Below are 17,480 nucleotides of genomic sequence, written 5' to 3'. Positions count from 1 at the left end.
AGCAGTTTTCCAAGGTGGTTAAACCACTTTGCATTCCCACCAGCAATGAATGAAAGCTCCTGTTAATCCACATCCTCACCAATATTTGGTAGTGTCAGCATTCCAGATTTTGGTTCTTTGAATAAGTGTGTAGTGGTACCTTATTTTTTTAATTTGCATTTTCCTTCTTCACATATGATGTGGAATATCTTTCTGTATGCTTATTTGTTATCTGTATGTCTTCTTAGTGAGGTGTTAAGGTCTTTGGTGTATTTTTTAATCAGGTTATTTTCTTGTTTTGAGTTTGAAGAGTTCTTCCATATTTTGAAACAGACCATTATCAGATGTAGCTCTTGCATGTGGCTTGTCTTTTCATTCTCTTGATACTATCTTTTGTGGAGCAGAAGTTTTTCATCTTCCTGAAATATAGCCTATCAATTATTTCTTTCATAGCTTATGTCTTTGGTGTTGTATCTAAGAAGGCATTATCAAAGAAGATATAACAATTATAAATATATATGCACCCAACATAGGAGCACTTCAATATGTAAAGCAAATACTAAAAAAGCATAAAGGGAAAAATTGACAGTAACACAATATTAGTGGGGGTTTTAATGAAATTAAAAGAAGTTTCCTCCTTGGAAGAAAAGCTATGACCAACCTGGACAACACATTAAAAAGCAGAGACATTACTTTGCTGACAAAGGTCTGTCTAGTCAAGGCTATGGTTTTTCCAGTGGTCATGTATGGATCTGAGAGTTGAACTATAAAGAAAGCTGAGTGCCGAAGAATTGATGCTTTTGAACTGTGGTGTTGGAGAAGACTCTTGAGAGTCTCTTGGAGTGTGAGGAGATCCAACCAGTCAATCCTAAGTAAATCAGTCCTGAGTATTCATTGGAAGGACTGATACTGAAGCTGAAACTCCAATACTTTGGCCACCTCATGCGAAGAGCTGACTCAATTGAAAAAACCCTAATGCTGGGAAGGATTGGGGGCAGGAGGAGAAGGAGACGACAGAGGATGAGATGGATGGATGGCATCACCGACTCAATGGACATGGGTTTGGGTAGGCTCCAGGAGTTGGTGATGGACAGGGAGGCCTGGCATGCTGCAGTTCATGGGGTCGCAGAGTCGGACATGACTGAGCGACTGAACTGAACTGAATGGCTGAACGACAGCAATGTCTATGTCTGCATTCCTAGTTTTGATAGAGGATATCCAGTTGTTTCAGCACCATTTGTTGAAGAGGCTATCTTTGCTCCTTTATACTAATTTTGCTCCATTGTCAAAGATAACCATATTTAGGGACTCTATTTCTGACCTCTCTAGTTTCTCCCACTGACCTATTTGTCTTTTCTTTCACAACACCACACTGTCTTTATTACTGTGGCTTTACAGTAAATCTTGAAGTTGGGTAACATCAATTCTCCAACTTTGTTCTTTTTCATTATTGTGTTGCCTATTCTGGGTTTTTGCCTCTCTTTATAAGCTTTAGAATCATTTTGTTTATGTGTGTTTAGTCGCTTTAGTTGTGTCCGACTCTTTGCAATCCCATGGACTGTAGCCCGCCAGACTCCTCTGTCCATGGGGATTCTACAGGCAAGAATACTGAGTGGTTGTCATGCCCTCCTCTGGGGGATCTTCCCAACCTGGGATGGAACCCAGGAATCTGCATGGCAGGTGGGTTCTTTACCATCTGAGCCACCAGGGAAGCCCCGTTTTGTTTATATCTATAGAATAACTTCCTGGCAATCTGGTCGGGATTGCATTGAATATACAGATCAAGTGAGAAGAAGTGACATCTCAACAATACCGAGGCTTCATATAGTGAGCATGGACTATCTCTCCATTTATTTAGTTCTTTGATTTAGTTCATCAGAGTTTATAGTTTTGCTCATATAAATGTTGTACATGATGGTGGTTTAGTTGCTAAATCGTGCCCAACTCATTGCAACCCTGTTGACTGTAGCCCACCAGGCTCCTCTGTCTATGGGATTTCTCAGGAAAGAAATCTAGAGTGGGTTGCCGTTTCCTTCCCCATAGATCTTGTATATATTTTGTTAAATTTATACCTAAATATTTCATTTTGAAAATGCTAACATAAATGGTTTTGTGTTTTTAATTTCAATTTCCATTTGTTCACTGTTGGCATATAAGAAAGCGAATGACTTTTAAAATTAACCTTGTATTCTGCAAACTTGCTATATTATTATATTATATTAATTATAAATTCTTGGAGATATTTTATTCTATTTTTTCAGATTTTTCAATATAATCATATCATCTGGAATAAGCACGTTTTTACTTCCTTTGTCCCAATCTGTATAACTTTTATTCTTTATTCTTGCCTTATTGAATTAGCAAGGACTATCAATACAATGTTGAAAAGGAATTATGAAAGGAGAAATTCATGCCTTATATCTGATTTTAGTGGGAAATTTTTCACTTATTTCTTCTCCAGTGCTATTCCTTGCTTCTATATTGATTCAGGTTTATGAGCTATATAATTTCCTTTTTCTCTGAAAAGTTTCTCAAGATTTATTACAAAGTAGGTATACCAGCAAAAAATTCCTTCAGTTTTCATTTGTCTTCTAAAGTCTTTATTTCTCCCTTACTTTTGAAGGATAATTTTCCAGGGTACAGAATTATAGATCAGTAGGTTTTTTTTCTCTTAACACTTTCAACATTTCACTTCACTTCCCTCTTGCTTCTGTGGCTTCCAAAAAGTCAGATGAAATTATTTATTCCTCTATATATGTAAGGTTCCTCACACACCAGGGCTCTTTTCAGAATTTTTTTAACTTTCATTTTCTGTAGCATGAAAATAGAATGCCAATGTGTAAAGCTTTTTTGCTTTTGTTTGTCTTTTTTTGTAGGAGGGTATTTATCTTGCTTGGTGTTCTCTGAGATTCTGTACCTGTGATTTTCACTCATTGTTTCAATATTCCTTCTGTTCCTTTCTCTTTTGCTTCTCCTATTACTTCCATTGCATATGTATTGGATATTTTGTAGTTGTCCCATAGTCCTTGAATAATTTGCTCTTTTGTTTGTTTGTTTTGTTTTGAGTCTTTGTTCTCTTTGCTTTTCAATTTTGTAGATTTCTAATAAGATAACAAACTCAGAGATTCTTTCCTCAGCCATGTCCAGTCTGCTAAGCCTATCAAGAGCATTCTTGATTTCTATTACAATGTTTTGCCCTCTAACATTTCTTTCTGTTTCTTTCTGATGATTTCCACCTCTCTGCTTACATTGTCCATATATTCTTATATGTTGTCTGCTTTATCCATTAGAGCCCTTCGCACATTAATCAAAACTGTTTTAAATTATTGGTCTGATAATTTCACCATTCTTCTCATGTCTGGTTCCGATGCTTTTTATATTATATTTTGTCTCTTTCTGTTACATTTTCACCTTCAGGTATGCCTTGTAATTGTTTTTCTCTTGATGCCTGGACATGATAACATGGGTAAAAGGAAATTATGTAAAAAGACCCTTAGTAATGTGGTGGTGAGGTTTGGGAGAGAGGAGGTATTCTACAGTCTACAGGCTGTGAATGTGTCAGTTAGCCTGTGTCCTTGGGTTGTGAATTTCACAAGTGCTTCTCAGGGCTTTTCTTCTCACTTACATGGAACAGGATGGCTAGACTGGGGTAGACTGGACATTTCCCTTTTCCCAGTTCAGTGGTACTTTGATAATACTCCATCAGGTAGGCTCTGGCTAACCAGTGTCCCCTAAGGTCAGGCTGTGTGAAGAAGGTCAGAGTGCTGTGATGTATTTAAGAATGGCTCCTCCCCTGACCAGAAGCCCAAGGAGATTTTTCTCTGATATTTATTATGAAAAACCTGGGCAAGATCCTGGAGGTAGATCTCACGATGCTATAGAGCACCCCCAACAAGACTGAGTTCCTCTGAAGATTTTAACTGAGTTGTCTATATTAGGCTTCCAACAATTTGTCAGAGTTCATATTTTTGTATCCCAGCACTGGTTCCCAAAGAAGTTTCGACTCCTGAGCCTCATTTCTGGCAAACCCTGAACCACTGTATTTATCTGTCTTCAATCTTGCAGGCTGTTGTTTGTCCTATGCCCTTCCTTTCTTATGGATACAAGAAGAATTTAAGATATTACAGTTTGTGCACTTTTTTACTTTCAAGGGAAGAGTGGTGACTTCCAAGCTCCTCACATGTAGAACTGCCTCTGCTTACTTTCCCCCTCTCTGTGACATAGATGACATTATCTAACTGCAATTCAAGAGTTTTAAGTGACTTTTCCCTAGATTCCTGTAGCTCACAAGTAACAAGACAAGGATTATATCCCAGGTCTTTAGACACTAATTCTTTCAACATTTAATGTATTTCTCCTCCTCTGTAGATTTTAAAATATGTTTGTGACTATTAATCCTTGATTGAATGAATATAAAAGGTAAAATCAGTGTTAACCTATATAACGACTTGGAGAAAGAAATGGCAACCCATTCCAGTATTCTTGCCTGGAGAATTTCATGGACAGAGTCTGCAGTCCATGGAGTCACAAAGAGTTGAACACAAGTGGGTGAATAAAAAAAAAAAACAGTAGAGCCTTTTCTTCTGCAGAATATGATTGCATCACTATGACCTATAATACAATCCCTGCTTGGACTGTAGATGATTAAGCCATAATTAATACATATAGGATCAGATAGTAAATTATCTGCTTATTCAATACAGCAGAGATTTTTTTAAAAAACTGGTCATTGGAATATAACCAGAAAGAAAAATAATTATTTTTACTTCCTCTAAGAGAAAAAATCATGTAATAATTTTATTATAGTATAAGTTATTGACTGTTGATTAAAACAGAAATTAATTTGCTTAAATGATCTGGATAAGGTAGACAATACAGAAGTGGGGTTTATTTATTCATTTATTTTTAATTTTAGTCTGTGGGTCATTTTCCATCTCTCTCTCTGGAATTTTTTCTCTGTTTCTTTGACTGCCTCCTCTTTCTGCTCACACTGGGTGGGTGGGAGCGTTTCCTAGTGATTAGTTCTCAGGTCTCTGCTCCACACATTAGATAGCTCTGATGTCTTAGAACTCAACCCTAATGCCATGCTATCATCACTATTTTAATATTCCTACACTGCTCTCCATTTCTGACTCATATCTGTAATGTTAATCACATCTCAAAGTGCCTACAGGTCATGTCTCCATAAATAAAATACATGTAAAATTCATAATGCAAATGTGTACCCTAATTTAGAGATCTTTTCTCTATTTTGTTTTACGTATGATAAAATGTTTTTACTGCTGAGACAAAATCTTTCAGTTGTTAACATCCATATTTAAGCAAATTCTTATTCCCTTCTAATTTCCATATGCTTGCAATTCTCATGACTACTCAATCTGTGTTTAATATGCTGTTACCATCTTTATTGTCCATAACTTTCATCATTACTACTTTAATAGTATTCACGTATTTTCATTACCTGAATTTGCCCCCTGGGTGCTTAATTCTGTTCATTAATTCTCTCCATAGTTCTAGTTTGCCAATCTATTTCTGATTCCCTGCCATAATATTAATATTTTTGAAACAATTACTTCCATATTTACTTCTTTATCAGTCAGGGGAGAAATACCACAGTAATATGAAAAGAATTTAATGAAGAAACTACTTATTAGGATATAGGGAGATCAAATGGGAGCACGTATTATCCAGGGGCTAAGAAAGCAGGGCACAGGCATCTTCCCGAGGCCTGAAAAAGGAGCCCCTGAAGACGAGGTGAAATGTGTCGAGAGGCCCCTGAACATGCGCTGTGACCTTCAGTTGGGAGCTTCAGCTGGTGACACCGTAGAGCGGGAATCAGGGAACAGATACTCTGACCTCCGCTCTCCTGCTCTTTCCGGTCTCCATGGATTGAATCTAACCGCAGGCCAGTGGGAAAAAGAGCCCTTGGATTTAATCCCTACAAGCTAGCCTTGGGGTGAAAAGTAAAGTATAGAAGGATAGAAAGTGACTCTGGGGAATAAGGGAAAAGGAAAACTATCCAAACTTTTCTGCCTTAGCTTTCCAGCTTATTGTTTAGATGCCCTTGGATATCTGGCTTAGTCTTACCTTTTCACTTTCTCTTTACTCCTTCTTTACCTCTGCCCTTTATCCATTTACCATTGAATTTTCTAAACTTCACAGCTGCCATGTATATGTTTATTTTCATATCTAAGCCACTGCTCAAAACAGGATTCTGCACATCCACACAAAATATGTGCCCTTTCCCTTACTTTATAATCAAATCTTGCCTTTTAAAGTTATCACAAATTCCCCCTTCTCACAAGCATTATTTGACACTGAACCTGTAGTATCGCCCCTGCCTCTGAAATCCTGTAGAGCTTTTTTGTCCCAGTTATTTAGCACTTCATAAAGATTATCTCATGTTGTCATATAATTTGTATGTGTACATATATTGAGCCCCCAGTCAAATTATAAACCCTTTACAGGCAGCAAATGTTCCTCTAAGTTTAGGTTCTCCGTAACATCCAAAAAAGTTTTATAAATATTGCATATTAGACTTCCAATTTGAGAACAATAACAATATTGAACTCATTTTTATTTTCTCAGTACTCAGCAGTCAGTACATACACAACATGGATGCTTAATTAAGGTTTGTTGAATTAACAGTATTAAAATAACCAATGAAAGAATAAATTATGTGCTTCTATTAACTTATTCTCTAGGTAAAATAGCTAACTGCTTTTCTGATTATAAGACATTTACAGAGTGTAGATATGAAATTGTTTTTCTTTGTGTAAATCTAATAGTTGAAATAAAAACATAATTGATTTTGAAAAATGTTAAAACTCATTATAATAACAAAATATTGAAAGTCAGCTATCATTGTTTGATATTAAACAGTGAACCAATTTCATAGAATTGGATAAAATGAAAAAGTATACTTTGTTTCATGTTTAAGTAAAAACACAAAGAAAAAGCCTTTTCCTTTTTCCTATGTAAAATCTGGTATATCTTGAACCACAATTGAACCATTGTTGTCATAAAAATGAATATAACTCTGGTTATAAGAGCATAGAAAAACTAGAAATGAATGTCAGAAGGAACACCAGGGACTTAATCTAATTTAAATGTCTTTATCTATTTGTTCTTCCATAAAATATACTCTAATTATTATCAATTTATGCGGAAATACATGAATCTGCTCATCAAATGTTTTAATCAAAATGAATTCCACAATGATCATTTTCAAATCACCAATTGAAAAATAGTTTCTGCGAAGAAAACTTATTCAGAAGTATAATATTAGAAAGATAAATATAGAAGGGTTCTTAATGTAAGAGATGGGAACAAGTCCACGTGGGGAGCATGAAGTGTTATAGCCCAAACTTCTGATTGTATATGGTGGTCCTCAAATGACCAAAGAGTACAGCTAGAAAAATTGTGTGATTGAACACATTTACAGCCATCTACTGTAGAGATGTACCATAGCATTTGGAAAGAATAAATAGAAGTGGTCATTTTAATTCCTAAGATAAAAAAATCTCATATTAAAAAGGCATCAGTCATGTTCAATGTTCAAAATATTAGGAAGACAATACCATAAAAATGAAGGTACTGAAATCACATTAATGGTCTCGAGGGTCTTATTTTCATGAAGAACTTTGTCTACATATGGTATCCATGTCTATCCAGTATCGTTGCCTGGGAAATCCCATGGACAGAGGAGCCTGGCAGGCTGCAGTACATGGGGTAGCAAAAGAGTCAGACAAAACCTAGCGACTAAACAACAACAGAATTATTAAAAGGTTTTGCATAATTCCAAATTAACTTCTGAGAATTTGTGTCAGAAATATATTCAGCTGTTCAACAGCACTTCCCCAACTCCTGCCTTACTTGCTAACAGAAACCTGGTTTCTTTAAGGCGTGAGGTTTCAAAGTGCCTGGGGATCATGAATTAAGCCCATGGTGCTGAAGGCTGATTGTTCGAAGCTAATAGGGTGATCACATTCACCCTTATCAATTCTGAGTTGAAAGGTGGACTGTCTTAGTCCATTCAGGCTGCTGTAACAAAATGCAATAGACTGTGTGGCTTATAAAGAAGAGGCATTTGTTGCCCACAGTTCTGGAAGCTGAAAGTCTGCGATCAAGGTGCAAGCATGGGAGTGAAAGCCTGCTTCTAGGTTGCGGATTTCCTGTATTCTCATGTGATAGAAGACGGTTGAGAGATCTCTCCGGAGCCACTTTTACAATATCATTCAAGGTGCTCTGCTCTTATAACCTATAGACCCTACTTCTTAATACCATCACCGTGGGAGTTAATATTTCAGCATATGCATTTCGAGAGAATACAAACATTCAGACCATGGACCTATGACCCTGCCTTGCCAGTGAGATAAGAGTGGAGGTTTGTGCCATCTGGGATTTTTGTGGAAATGTTTTCTCCACTAATAAAAGGACACATGCTCTACCATCCCATGTCTGGAATAGTGAGAACTGATGTGCAAATCTGGGGAAGAAAGGCAGCATTCTAAGAATGGCAGGACAAAAATGGCAAGGACCCAACAGAAGCAGAAGAGGTTAAGAAGAGGTGGCAAGAGTACACAGAACTGTAGAGGAAGCCAATGATATGGCTAGCCATGATGGTGTGGTCACTCACCTAGAGCCATACATCCTGTGAAGTCAAGTGAGCCTGAGGAAGCATTACTATGAGCAAAGCTAGTGGAGGTGATGGAACTCCATCTATTTCAAATCTTAAAAGATGATGCTGTTAAAATGCTTCACTCAATATGCCAGAAAATTTGGAAAACCTAGCAGTGGCCACAGGACTGGAAATGGTCAGTTTTTCTTCCAACTGCAAAGAAGGGCAATGCCAAACAATGTTCAAACTATCATACAATTGTGTTAATTTCGCATGTCAGCAAAGTAATGTTCAACATCCTTCCAGCTAGGCTTCAACAGTACTTGAACTGAGAACTTCCAGATGATTTAGAAAAGGCAGAAGAACCAGAGGTCAAATTGTCAACATCCATTAGATCATAGAGAAAGCAAGAGAATTCCAGAAAATATCTACTTCTGTTTCATTGACTACACTAAAGCCTCTGACAATGGATCACAACAAGCTGTGGAAAATTCTTTAAGAGATGGGAATACCAGCCCACCTCACCTGCCCCCTGAGAAAACTGTATGCAGGTCAAGAAACAACAGTTAGAACCAGACATGGAACAATGGACTAGTTCAGAGAAAGGAGTACACTGAGGCTGGATATCTTCACCCTGCTTAGTTAACTTATATGCAGAGTGGTGGTGGTGGTGGTTTAGTCACTAAGTCATGTCCAACTCTTGCGACCCCATGGACTGTAGCCTCCCAGGATCCTCTATCCAGGGGGTTCTCCAGGCAAGAATCCTGGAGTGGGTTGCCATTTCCTTCTCCAACGAATCTTCCCAACCCAGGAATCAAACCCAGATCTCCTGCATTGCAGGCAGATTCTTGACTGACTGAGCTACAAGGGAAGCCACATCATGCAAAATGTCAGGCTGGAATCAAGATTGCCAGGAGAAACATCAACAACTTTGGATATGCAGGGGATACCACTCTAATGGCAAAAAGCAAAGAGGAACTAAAGAACCCTTTCATGAGGGTGAAAGAGGAGAGTGAAAAAGTTGGCATGAAACGCAACATCAAAAAACTAAGATCACAGCATCTGGCCCCATCATTTTATGGCAAATAAAAAGGGGAAAAGTGGAAAAAGTGACAAATTTTATTTTCTAGGGCTCCAAAATCACTGGGGATGATGACTACAGCCATAAAATTAAAAGACGTTTGCTCCTTGAGAGAAAAGCTAAGACAAACCTAGACAGTGTATTAAAATCCAGAGTCATCACTTTGTTGACAAAGATCTGTAGGAGAACTCTTGAGAGTCCCTCGGACACAAGGAGATCAAACTAGTCCATCCTAAAGGAAATCAACCCTGAATATTCACTGGAAGGACTGGTGGGTGCTAAAGCTGAAGCTCCAATCCTTTGGCCACCTGATGCAAAGACCTGCTTCGCTGGAAAAGACCCTGCTGCTGGGAAAGACTGAAGGCAAGAGGAGAAGGGGACAACAGAGGATGAGATGGTTGGATGGCATCACCTACTCAATGGACAGGAGTTTGAGGAAACTGCAGGAGATAGTGAAGAACAGGGAAGCCCGGCACACTACAGTCCATGGGGTCGGAAAGAGTCGGACACAACTGAGAAACTTCACTAACTAATAGATTTTGTTCAAATTTCACAAAATTTTATGTTACTGTCCATTATTTACCTTCAAACTTGATTCAAGATTCCACATTGTATTTAGTTGCATTGAGCAGCTTTAGCTGAAATCAACAAATTCTGATAAATTTTCTTTTCATTTCTATTGTTACAAATATTTTCTAATTTTCCTTATTGTAGCTTCTTAGCCTATCATTTAAGAGTGGACATTTAATTTCCAAATACATAGGGTTTTAAAGTACCTTTGATATTAATTTCTCATTTCAATGCTTTCTTCTCTGCAATTCAGTTCAGTTCAGTTCAGTTTAGTTGTTCAGTCGTGTCTGACTCTTTGTGACCCCATGAATCGCAGCACTCCAGGCCTCCCTGTCCATCACCAACTCCCGGAGTCTACCCAAACCCATGTCCATTGAGTCGGTGATGCCATCCAACCATCTCATCCTCTGTCGTCCCCTTCTCCTACTGCCCCCAATCCTTCCCAGCATTAGGGTCTTTTCCAATGAGTCAACTCTTTGCATGAGGTGGCCAAAGTATTGGAGTTCCAGCTTCAACATCAGTCCTTCCAATGAACACCCAGGACTGATCTCCTTTAGGATAGACTGGTTGGATCTCCTTGCACTCCAAGAGACTCTCAAGAGTCTTCTCCAACACCATAGTTCAAAAGCATCAATTCTTCGGCGCTCAGCTTTCTTCACCATCCAACTCTCACATCCATACATGACCACTGGAAAAACCATAACCTTGACTATATGGACCTTTGTTGGCAAAGTAATGTCTCTGCTTTTCAATATGCTATCTATGTTGGTCATAACCTTCCTTCCAAGGATTAAATGTCTTTTAATTTCATGACTGCAATCACCATCAGCAGTGATTTTGGAGCCCCCAAAAATAAAGTCTGACACTGTTTCCACTGTTTCCCCATCTATTTCCCAAGAAGTGATGGGACCAGTTGCCATGATCTTAGTTTTCTGAGCATTGAGCTTTAAGCCAACTTTTTCACTCTCCTCTTTCACTTTCATCAAGAGACTCTTTTGTTCTTCTTCACTTTCTGCCATAAGGGTGGTGTCATCTGCATATCTGAGGTTATTGATATTTCTCCCAGCAATCTTGATTCCAGCTTGTGCTTCATCCAGCCCAGTGTTTCTCATGATGTACTCTGCATATAAGTTAAATAAGCAGGGTGACAATATACAGCCTTGATGTACTCCTTTTCCTGTTTGGAAAATAGGAAATTACCCTACGTGTTTTTTCAGTCTTTTAAGTTTATTGATGCTTTCAATGACTAAGTCAAAGATCTCTCTTGGTAAATGTCACATTGCACTTGAAAATATGAGGGTTATTTTCAAATATCTTTTGATATTGATTTCTAACATAATTCCACAAATTTAAGAGATTTTAGTAACTTTAGATGATGAAATTTTTACACATTGTTTTATGTCCCTGTATATGTTCTAGTGTCTCTTGATTTATAGTGTATGGGAACTTAAATAGAATTTGTATCTTGCTGTTTTGTGAAAATTGTATAAATTTTAATTATGTTGAATTTGTTCACAGTGCTTTTCAAGTCTACTATGTCCTTACATTTTTCTGTCTATTTATTCTACTAATCTTTGAGAGTTTGATATTGAAATTCTAACCAAAAATCTTAATTTATCTACTAAAAACAATTATAATATATAGCAAAAGTATATGTTACTTTCTTCTGTATTTCCCAAGTAAGTCTCCTATAAATGTGTCATCATACTATCATAATTAAAAATATCATATAGGCAGTGTAATTTTTACTTTTTCTAATTTATTTTCAAACAATAGTTTGTTTTCTATGATTTAAGGTAATTTTTAGTTATACCACATATTTTAACTGTGAAAATAGAAGGCCACCACATGATAAGAAATACCTTCATGTTTTAAATTCATCACAACTTATTTATGTTGAATTTTTAAATGATTGGAGAAACAATTGTATGTTAAGCTCCCATCTTTTTTGACTGACTTTTTGGGTTTTAACTTTTAAATAACCTAATATTTACATTTGAAGAACAAAATACTGCACATATTTTAAATATCAATTTAGATAAAATAAATGCAGTAGATAAAAACAGCAGCAGTACATATAAGTTAAATTTGATTTATTCTTACTGAACACCTTAAAAGTTTATGAAATACTAGGCATCAGAGAAATATAAACTCCCCAACCTAAAGGAAGTCACCTTAACATGAAGAGTTGAGGTAGGGGTTCAGATAGACCAACCTCTAAGATAGCAGCAGAAAACCATCCAAGACAATCCACAAATGAATGAAATAAGAATTGGAGGGGATCAGAAGTCTGGACTAAGAATGTATCCCTGACAAGTATTTTGATACGGAGAGGCAATAAAAGGGAGACAACCAGGTTAGAGAACAGCATACCTGGAAGATCAGGCAACTTTTACTTTCAGAAATCTGGACATCTGGAAATTAAATATCCTAACAATAAATTCTTTATGCTTATCAAACATGAGTTTGTTTTAGTCCTCAGGATATCCCAATATTCTGCTTGGCTTATGGCTTAAAATTATTTGGAATAAATTACCATTTGAAATTATTGGTTGAGTTTTATTCTGGATCTAGAGATGAAATTGCTATTCAACTATCATATTAAAATGATGTATTATTTCTCCAGTGGTAACAACCATTTATCAATGCTTCTGAAGTTCCCCCAAATTTATCCAAATATCTGATGAAACTTGAAATGTTTTGGACAGTATGAGAGAGATCGTTATGGCTCAATTACCCTCAGGTATAAGAAAGACACAATCTTTGCTGATAACACAGATTATAAGTATTTAGTAGTTGGGAGACTGAAAACTCAGGATTCAATGATCAAGTGATTAACTTGCTCAAAATATGCTTGCTCTACTTTAAGGACGCATACATTTTAGCAACAAATTTGTTTTACCAATTCTGACCTCTGTCCCCATCCCTACCTCCTAATCCTCACTCACACAATTTGTTACTGACTGACTAGCTAGCAACTGATAAAGGCCAAGAAAGTAGTTCTCTGAGTGGGGATATAGTCCTATAAAACATAGGAATTAGTTAATATTTAATATGAAGTGAAGTGATGTGTTAGTCACTCAGTTGTGTCCGACTCTTTGCGACCCCACGAACTGTAGCCCACCAGGCTCCTCTGCCCATGAGATTCTCCAGGCAAGAATACTGGAGTGGATTGCTATTCCCTTCTCCAGAGGATCTTCCCAACCCAGGGATTGAACCCAGGTCTCCTCCATTGCAGGCAGATTCTTTACCATTGAGCTACAGGGAAATCCAATATTTAACATAAATATCCATAGTTAAATTTATGCAGTGAGCAATTAAATTATGTACATGTGCTTATTACCTCTGGTTACCCAATGTATTCAATAAAAAAAAGGCAGACCCATTGCTTTTTCCAATTTTAGCAAGAATATAAATGATATAATTATAGCTCCCAAAATGATTGCAAATAAATATCATTTTGTTTCCTTTATGCATGCACTGGTACTGGTATCACATTATTTAAAGTATTTGAATGACAAAGGTATAAAATTTTAATCACTGTGTACTTCAGCTGTCATAACATCACTACTCTACCATAGTAGTGATCATTTAATTATCCTTCTTCATCTACCAGACACCATGCAAAATACTTCTATTGTTATTTTTTCAAAAATATCCACATATAAATTGTTGTGTTGAATACTGTTGTGGGTGTACATCAATGTATATCATTTCATGCAGTGTTCAATTAAATACAAACTCCTTAAACCTCAAATTCAAGATCTTCTATTCTATTTTTAGCACTATTTCCAAAATATGCCCTTAGATGAATTTAGTCATGAGGTTTATTCATTGACACACACACAAAAAAATACCTTGTGAATTTTGACTCTATTTTCTTAGCAGCTCTTTATAACCACAGAGAATGTCTTCCCTAATTTATTCTATCCATTTATAATCTAACCATTTCAATCTACGTTCTTTATCTGTTGACTGCAAATACTACTAGTCTTTCCTTTAAACTTAAATAGTAATTTCTCCCTGTAAAGCTTATTTGGCAATTTAGATCTGTTACTATTGTGTAATAGTTATAACAGAAATGTATTGAGCCCTTTTTTTGTGGAAAGCAGTTTCATCAATCATTTTATTTAATCTTCAGAAGAGTAGTAAGAGGAAGATATTAATAATACTATGACTACCACTAAGCCTATTTTACAAATAAAGAAATAGAGCTTTAGAAAAATTATGGAACATGTCCAAGGTCAAATGACTAGTAAACAGCAGGGTCAGGATTCAAGCCTACAATTGTCTCGTATCAAACTCTATGCTTTTGTATCATAATTTTCATTATTTCAAACTGCACTTAGAATTTCCCTTATTTTTTACCTTCTCTCTCTAACTGTGTACTTTCTTCTTAATATGGATGTGTAAGACTGTCCTATACATTCTGGCAATCAAACCAGTCAGTCCTAAAGGAAATCATCCTTGAATACTCATTGGAAGGACTGATGCTGAGGCTGAATTTCCAACACTATGGCCACCTGATGTGAAGAACTGACTCATTGGAAAAGATCCTGATTCTGGGAAAGTTTGAAGGCAGGAGGAGAAGGGGATGACAGAGGATGAGACGGTTGGATGGCATCACTGACTCTATGGACATGAGTTTGAGCAAGCTCCGGGAGTTGGTGACGGACAGAAAGGCCAGGCGTGCTGCAGCCCATGGGGTCGCAAAGAGTTGGACATGACTGAGTGACTGAACTGGTGCATTCTGGCAAGTATACAAGGGTCTACAGCATTGAGATATATAATTCTATTTGATAAGGAGTGAAATGATAGAGTTTGTGATAGATAGCTATAACTAGATATATAGATAACTAGAAATAGCAAAACTAAATTGTGGACAGAAAGCACACATTAATTAGCAATGATGGTAACATAGAATAATCATAGCAAACAAGGACAAATGTGAGTTTCAAGATCATGGGTTAACCAGATATCCCTGTTAGAAAACTCATTAAGCTTTCCTATGGTCTAACCATGGAGAAGGCAATGGCACCCCACTCCAGTACTCTTGCCTGGAAAATCCCATGGACGGAGGAGCCTGGCGGGCTGCAGTCCATGGGGTCACTGAGTCGGACACGACTGAGCGACTCCACTTTCACTTTTCACTTTCATGCCCTGGAGAAGGAAATGGCAACCCACTCCAGTACTCTTGCCTGGAGAATCCCAGGGATGGGGGAGCCTGGTGGGCTGCTGTCTGTGGGGTCGCACAGAGTCGGACACGACTGACGCGACTTAGCAGCAGCAGCAGCAGCATGGTCTAACCAATGAATAAGAAGCAAATTCCTAATGAGTTAACTAGTAAAGTGAGGCAGTACATGCTAGGAGCCTGTCTCAATACAAATGGGAACATAGGAAGGAAGATCTGTGACATGATTTGGAGGCAAGGAAGGAAAGGATAAGGAAAAACAGAATGTCTCCATAATGTATATAAGCTTCTCCTCCCAAGATTATAGCTCCTGCAAATGTTACTCAAGAAGCAGAGATTCTCAAGTGGGAATGAAAATGAAAATACCTAGTTCCTGACACAATGAGTAAATTCACTGCTACTGAAGACCAACTGAATGTGTCATACCTGAGAAATGATGTTTCCAGTAGGATTCAATTTGGTGGAAATCTTTTAGGAAGTGTTGAGGATATGGATTGACTCCAGCCTAACAGCTATGGTAAAATTTGGAGGAGAGTTGATTATCCTGCAGTATGCATCAATATTCTTAATATTTTTTTTCTTAATCTGATTCAATTACATTAAGAGTAATGAGGAAAGTGAAAATTGCTCAGTCATGACCAATTCTTTGTGGCCCCTTGGACTATACAGTCCATGGAATTCTCCAGGCCAGAATATTGGAGTGGGTAGCCTTTCCCTTCTCCAGGGATCTTCCCAACCCAGGGATCGAACCCAGGTCTCCTGCATCGCAGGAAGATTCTTTACCAGCTAAGCCACAAGGGAAGCCCAATAATAATAATACACTATTATTTATTAAACCCATATTCTATGCCAGAAACAGGTTGATGAACACAACTCAAAACATATGGGATACAGTAAAAGCAATGCTCAGAAGCAAGTTTACAGCAATACAAGCCTACGTAGAGAAACAAAAAACATCAAACAAATAAGCTAACCTTATACCTAAAGCAACTAGAAAAACAACAACAACAACAACAACAACAACAAAGTTAGTAGAAGGAAATGAATCATAAAGATCAGAGTAGTTATAAATAAAAAAATAAATTAAGGAGACAATAGCAAAGATCAATAAAACTTACAAACAACTATATGCCAATAAAATGGACAATATAAAAGAAATGGGTATATTCTTAGAAAAGTACAACCTTTCAAGATTGAAACAGGAAGAAATAGAAAATATGAACATACTAATCACAGGCAATGAAATCAAATCTGTGATCAAAAATCTTTCAAAAAATAAAAGCTTGAGACCAGATGGCTTCACAGGTGAATTCTAAATGTTTAGAGAAGAGCTAACACCTATCCTGCTCAAACTCTTCCAGAAAATTGCAGAGGAAAGAAAACTCCCAAACTCATTCTAGGAGGCCACCATCATCCTGATACCAAAACCAGACAAAGATACCACAAAAAAAGAAAATCACAGGCCATATCACTGACAAACAAAAATGCAAAAATCCTTAACAAAATTCTAGCAAACAGAACCCAGCAACACATTAAAGAAATCATACATCATGATCAAGTGGAGTTTATCCCTGGGATATAAGGGTTCTTCAATATATACAAATCAATCATTGTGTTAAACTATATTAATACAATGAAAGATAAAAATCATATGAGCATCTCAATAGATGCAGAGAAAGCTTTTGACAAAATTCAACACCTATTTATGATAATAACTCTTCAGAAAATAGGCACAGAAGGAATCTACCTCAACATCATAAAGGTCATCTATGACAAACCCACAGCAAACATTCTCAATGGTGAAAACATGCAAGCATTTCCTCCAAGATCAGGAGCAAGACAAGAGTACCCACTCTCGCTACTATCATTTAATATAATTTTGGAAGTCCTAGCCACAGCAATCACAGAAGAAAAAGAAATAAAAGCAGTCCAGACTGAAAAGAAGAAATAAAACCCTCATTTGCTGATGACATGATTTTATGCACAGGAAACCCTAAAGATGCCACAAGGAAATTACTAGCCCAAATCAATAAATATAG

At 37.0% G+C, this 17,480-nt stretch overlaps 1 protein-coding gene across 11 annotated transcripts in view; it reads right to left on the bottom strand.

The window, feature by feature from the left end:
* CNBD1 (cyclic nucleotide binding domain containing 1) overlaps positions 1-17,480 on the bottom strand; it is a 441,461-nt gene that overhangs the window by 186,924 nt on the left and 237,057 nt on the right. Inside the window, exons 7-8 of one of the 11 annotated variants that reach the window (XM_081496827.1) lie at positions 15,644-15,657; positions 10,647-10,655 (exon numbers count right to left, since the gene is read on the bottom strand). The exons of the other annotated variants lie outside the window; for them this stretch is intronic. Of the exons in view, the coding sequence (XP_081352953.1) occupies positions 10,647-10,655; positions 15,644-15,657 (23 nt within the window). The remainder of the gene's footprint in view (positions 1-10,646; positions 10,656-15,643; positions 15,658-17,480) is intronic. 11 annotated transcript variants of the gene reach the window in all.

This window comes from Giraffa tippelskirchi, chromosome 6 (genome assembly GCF_054371585.1).
Source record: "Giraffa tippelskirchi isolate mGirTip1 chromosome 6, T2T-mGirTip1v1.2.pri, whole genome shotgun sequence".
Lineage (NCBI taxonomy): Eukaryota > Metazoa > Chordata > Mammalia > Artiodactyla > Giraffidae > Giraffa > Giraffa tippelskirchi.
Note: the sequence above shows the minus strand (reverse complement) of the source record. Positions and strands in the feature narration are given on the sequence as shown.